The following is a 5,847-nucleotide window of genomic DNA, read 5'->3' as shown; positions in this document are numbered from 1 at the left end:
TGTGTGTGTGTGTGTGTGTGTGTGTGTGTGTGTGTGTGTGTGTGTGTTTGCCTCTCTGCCTCTTTGGTTGACACAGCTGTTGCCGCCGTGTTGTTTCAGGTCCCTTCCCCTCTGTCGGACTGCTACGTTCCTGTATTATTGTGCCTCTATCAGGAGGTCAGAAAGGAAAGATCCACAGTGCCGTCCCTCCCTGACGTGGTTTTGATCTTCATTCTCAGTCATGAGAGTGTGCAGTCAGCGTCCACTTTATTATTTTGATTATATTTTTCTATCCAATTCCCCTTAAAAACCTTTGTCTCAAGCAAAACTAAAAAGTGTCATGCCAACCCTCTGGCAAGCTGAAAACAACATTGACATATTTTCACCACATAAAATTACATGTTGGCAAATAGTTCCCTGTTTACACAACCAGCTGACATGGAGCAGCATTAGCATTCCTTCTGATTTGATGATGTAATTCCATGATTCACTCTGTTTTTAGCTCTGGTTTGGTCTCCACCAGCTGCCGAGAAAACAAATATCTGGCTCTTTAACTGCTAAATGCTCCACTTTCTTAACCAGTTAGTCACCAACTTTTTCTGTTGGTGCAGGACAGGTAGTGTACAGTGAATTGTCAGAGTTTATTAGCGGAAAACAGCTGCAGGATTAATGAGCGAGGAAATCCAGAACAATTAGCGAAAAGATGCTCTTTAGAGCTGAGGGGAGAGATGCAGAGTTTCTGTCATAATTATCTGTGGGTTCGTCAATACAAAGGCCAACTTTTGATCATTTAAATCATTGCTGATATAAAACTATTGTACAGTGCAGCTTTACCTTTGCTTTACCTGCAACCTGACAGCCCACAATATTTTCATACACATTTCCCCACACTAGATATCTATAAATATACAATATTGCTTTGAGCTTTTTTCTGAACTGTGTCTTTATTGACCTACATGGATTGCAAACGTTGTGTTGTTTCTCCACAGTTCACCCTTAGAAGAGGATTTAATACAGTATGCAGTGTGAAAGTTACATGTTGTATGTTTCAAACTCTTAGAAGTGTGACATCTTGAAACATAAATCTCTAGACAACTCTAGTTTATACTATATAGTTTATATATCAGTCCAGTGACTGGAGCTGCTTTTACCAGAAAAATGCTGCAGTACATAACAAGAGGAAACGCATCAGCTGCAGCAGAGGAAAAGGGAAAACGAGTGACGGATTTCCCCGCCGCTTCTTTGTTTCTCATCCTGTAGCCAGGAGCCACTGCTGGATGAAAGACATGTTGACTTTCTAGGTATTAAAGTGAACCAGCTTAAATTTTACAACTCTTACATTTAGCATTTAGCACAGAGTCGCCAACTGCTCCAAAGTCAAAGCACTCTGTCCTTGTAAAACTAAAAGCCCATGTGCTGTACATTTTTTGTTTGCATTGATTTTTCTGCTGTTTTTGCTGACACAGCAGCTTACAGAACAGGACAAAGAAGAGTCTGGAAATACACTGGAGCTGAGTTGGGGAGTCTCTCGTGTCATTTAGAGAGAGTAATATTCATACTTACCAAGATCATCTGTCCCAAAGGGGGGGTCCATTGCAGTTCCTCTGACTCACAGGAGGTGAAGGCTGGTGTCTGTCAGTGTTTCTGGATACACTGGAGATATTAATATCCTTGTGACTGTACTGAAGGTGACAACACCTTAGTTGACATGGTGCTGCAGTGGTTAGCACTGTTGTCTCACAACAAGAACATACTATTCCGTTATTTTTTCACTTTTTCATGACTTTTCTATACCATAATATGGTATGATTTTTTTTTTTTTTTTTAAATGACCTTTTTATATTATAATATGACTATTGTAGTATATAATAATAATAAAAACCTGAGGCATTTGAGGCTTTCTATGTGGAGTTTGCATGTTCTCTGGTTCCAAAACACGTATGACATACAATCCTCTTTCTTTTACGACTCCTTCCTTCCATCCTATCGACTGTCTATCTTTCATTCCGCCGATCTTACCACTGCCTTCAGCTCGTCCCTCTCTTTGTGAAAAGAACGAAGCTGGTGTCTTCACCTGGAAGAAAAAGAAACACATACCTGATGTTTATTTGATGTGTGCTATAATCTTCTTTTTTTTTTTCTACGAGTCCTTTTTAATCTGTGATAATCCATCAGTATCTGTGTGGTCTCAGTTTTATGCCGGGACTGAAGGGCTTAGCGGTTTATATTCACAGCGATCCAGTATGATGTTGAACAGTAATTCACCCTAAATGGATTTATCCTAACAGGGCCGGCAGACGGTTGGCACTGTGAGCAGGTCAACATCAATATTGTGGCATAAACATGGCCGTCGTGTCATGAGCTCATGGTGGACAGGAATATTTTTCCTTTGTGGATCTTTGAGATCTCTGAGAAACAAAGCAACACAACAGTCTGTGTTTTTATTCACCCCTCATCCAGATGATTTATTCCACTGCTGTAGATCTGTCGTCATTGACTTTGTTGGAGGCTATATTTGACTTTCGTATAGGTTGTTGTTCTTCAGTGTAGGAATTGCATCATGGGATTTTAGAATCTATACCAGTAGGACAGCGCTGGATGAGGTTGATTGTTTCCAACATAGTTTTTATTTGTTGACGAGTTGGATTCTAGTCAGGTGAGCTAATACAACCTGAACAAAACATGAATACAAGCACCTGGTTTTTGACTCAATTCTCTATTCTGCTGCTATAAGGTACATGTTATAGCAGTACGTTATAGTTGTAGTATAAGTAATGCTTAAAGGACAGTTTTGGCAGAAATTGATGAGTTTTACTCTTTATATTTAACAAATGCAGATGGTTATCATACCATTATTACAACTTGAAACATATAAATCTAGTATTAAAAGTCAGTATTGGCTGCATTTTTTGACTTTTTCCCAGAGTGAGTGTACCCCAAACTCAAAGCATGGTTAGAATTATCAGCATGCAGTTGGGACATAAAGCTTTGCCTCAATTGTCAAGATTGGTCCCTGATAGAAATGACTGAGGCCTTTGTCAAGGGTTCAAAGATGCCTGAACAACCAAACAATAGTTGTTACATTCTCCTCTGTGTGTGTATGTGTGTGTGTGTTTTTGTGCGTGCACGTGCCTCTTTATTTATATCCCCTTCTTACAAAATGCCTTAAAACAACTTTGCTCATCAGGCCATTGTGTACCCATCAGATTCCTGATTTATGTTTCTTCTCTTTTGCAGAGATTATGAATGATGTAATCAAGAAGGTGAAGAAGAAGGGAGAATGGAAGGTAAGCAGTCCACAGTTAATTACACATTCAACATTTGGGGGAACACATTGTGCATCACTTTTTATTTTTAGGGTACAAATGACTAAATTGTAAAAAGAAACAAATAATAATTCACATAGAGGGGTGGCTGTTCTTTTACCACAAGGTCGGTGGTTTGATCTCCGGCTCCCACTGTCCATATTTCAATGTGTCCTTGGGCGACATTTTCCAAACAATCACAGTTAAGTTAAAACAGGGAAAAAATAGAAGATAAAGCAAACTGAACTACATTCAGTAGCATCATGTGCCAAACATGAATGTCATGACAGTACATGTTTCAGTAAGGCAGGTGGAAAAAAAGAGGCAAAAGAGTTACAGCTGAGATTTAAAGGGCGTGACTGAATGAGCCTGAATCAGCTAGTAAATGCAGTAATGGCAGAGAGTAACACTTGATTTACTGACTGACATCAAACAAAAGCATGAGCAGGCTAAAAGTATTTCTGATTCCCAAAAGTATCAGCAGGGAACATCAGGTAAAACACAGTTCACAAAGTGAATGTATCACTTTTATTTAAGCGACACAGTTCCATTATTAGCAACATGTAATGTGTGTAGTGAACAGTGTTTGTATAGTAAATGTCTAACTTCCTGTTGCCAGGCACTGATCGTGGACCAGCTGAGCATGAGGATGTTGTCGTCCTGCTGCAAGATGACAGACATCATGACAGAGGGCATCACCAGTAAGACACGATGGTCACATTCTCTGTGCTGTTACGTTGTTCGTTTGTTTGTGTATGTTTCTCTGTACATACGACTGTTTCTGCTTCTCCAGTCGTGGAGGACATCCTGAAGCGACGAGAGCCTCTTCCAAGCCTGGAGGCCATTTACCTGATTACACCCACAGAGAAGGTACACAATGTCTTTCTCCCCTCCATAGTTTAGTCAGCAGGTCTGGGATTTTAGCAGAGAAAGCGGAGAAGTCGCTGAAGTCCAAACACAGGGCTGTTTACTCAGCCGTGGAAAACCCACACATTAACACTTCTTTGTTTCTACCGTCCCCATCTCTCTCTCTCTCTCTCAATTCAAACTAGCTTCATTGGTAATGCCATAATTAAGGTTGTAGAAGAAGAACAATATACCTTTATATATGATACATACATAATACAGATTGACATAAATGTTTTGCACATTGCTACATAGTATACTATAATGAAAGAAAAATAAATAATATCAAACTAATGGTGAGAAAATAAAAGCACACAGCATGTTTGATAAGAAGAGGTCAAGTTTAACGGTTTAATGTATTGGCGATAGAAGAAAAGAGATAAAAAGAGGCCGTCAGCACCGTGTGTTTTCAGGTGTTGGTTTCCCATATTTATTTATAAGGTCACCTGTTTATGTTAAAGCTTTCGCAACATCATTTGGATGCAGACGTCATAGCAATAAAGCTTCAATGAACTGAATTGTACCCGCTGACACACAAACTGTTGTCAACATGCTCTCTTGAACTCTACAGTCGGAGCCCTGATTGCCCGTTTCTCTCTCCTCAGTCTGTCCACACCCTCATCGGAGACTTCAAAGACCCTCATTCAGCTAAATACAAGGCAGCCCATGTTTTCTTCACTGACTGTGAGTAGATCCATGAAGACTTGTTTTGTGGGTTGGTGTTCACATAAGAATCTGCTCCCACATCCTGCCAACTGATGGATTAGTGTTGATAATCATAATATCATAACCAAGTCTGACAAAAAGGTTACTAGATGAATGTTTGAGAAAGTACAGGTCAGCATTTTCTCCAAACTATCTTCATAGGTCAATGCAATATGTTGAAAACTAATATTTGAATATGTTATTGGACCCAATGAATCACAATCACTTTGTGTATAAAGATGCCTGCTATCAATTATAATTCTGTTTTAATCAATTTGACCTTTCTAGCCTGCCCTGATCCTCTCTTCAACGAGCTGGTGAAGAGCCGCGCTTCCAAAACCATCAAGACTCTGACGGAGATCAACATCGCCTTCTTGCCCTACGAGTCTCAGGTAAATATCCAGCTGAATTAAGTCATCAGCGGAGTCTTGTGATTGGTTTTCTCGCTCGCTCCACACGAAAATGTCTTCTGTCAGCGGGATGTAAACCTTTACGTGCTTTTCCCTGCGGTGTTGGTGCTTTCATTCACGACACAGCAGTGCCGGTGTTTCCCCTGACATGTTATCAAGTCTTGAGGTGGGAAATTGGCGGTGCAGATTTCCCTGAATATCGATTCATGCTCCCATTCACACATGACCCCATGCAGGAAATGTTTCTGAACATTCCAGGGAAAGGAAGGAAGCATGTGTGACAGGGACCTCAGAGAACCTCTTGTGTGTGTGTGTGTGTGTGTGCCCAGATGTACAATGATCCATAACAAAAATGTAAAAAAAACTGTAACCATGCTTACAAATGGCTTCAGAAATCTGGCAGAAAGAGTGCATCTGCACATTTCTGTCTTTGTGAACCTACAGAGTCTTATGCATCTGGCCTCTGGATTGTTTTCTTTTGTTTATTCACAGTTCGAGAGAGAGAGAGAGAGAGAGAGAGAGAGAGAGAGAGAGAGAGAGAG

At 40.3% G+C, this 5,847-nt stretch overlaps 1 protein-coding gene across 2 annotated transcripts in view; it reads left to right on the top strand.

Moving 5' to 3' along the window:
* The window catches only part of stxbp1a (syntaxin binding protein 1a), a 30,539-nt gene that overhangs the window by 8,453 nt on the left and 16,239 nt on the right, over window positions 1-5,847 (top strand). For both annotated transcript variants that reach the window (XM_031855533.1, XM_031855532.1), the window contains exons 2-6: window positions 3,217-3,266; window positions 3,904-3,985; window positions 4,078-4,154; window positions 4,796-4,874; window positions 5,184-5,287. In XM_031855533.1, coding sequence (XP_031711393.1) covers window positions 3,217-3,266; window positions 3,904-3,985; window positions 4,078-4,154; window positions 4,796-4,874; window positions 5,184-5,287 — 392 coding nt within the window. The remainder of the gene's footprint in view (window positions 1-3,216; window positions 3,267-3,903; window positions 3,986-4,077; window positions 4,155-4,795; window positions 4,875-5,183; window positions 5,288-5,847) is intronic.

Source organism: Anarrhichthys ocellatus, unplaced genomic scaffold (assembly GCF_004355925.1).
Source record: "Anarrhichthys ocellatus isolate YVR2014 unplaced genomic scaffold, GSC_Weel_1.0 scaffold16, whole genome shotgun sequence".
NCBI classification, from domain to species: domain Eukaryota; kingdom Metazoa; phylum Chordata; class Actinopteri; order Perciformes; family Anarhichadidae; genus Anarrhichthys; species Anarrhichthys ocellatus.
Note: the sequence above shows the minus strand (reverse complement) of the source record. Positions and strands in the feature narration are given on the sequence as shown.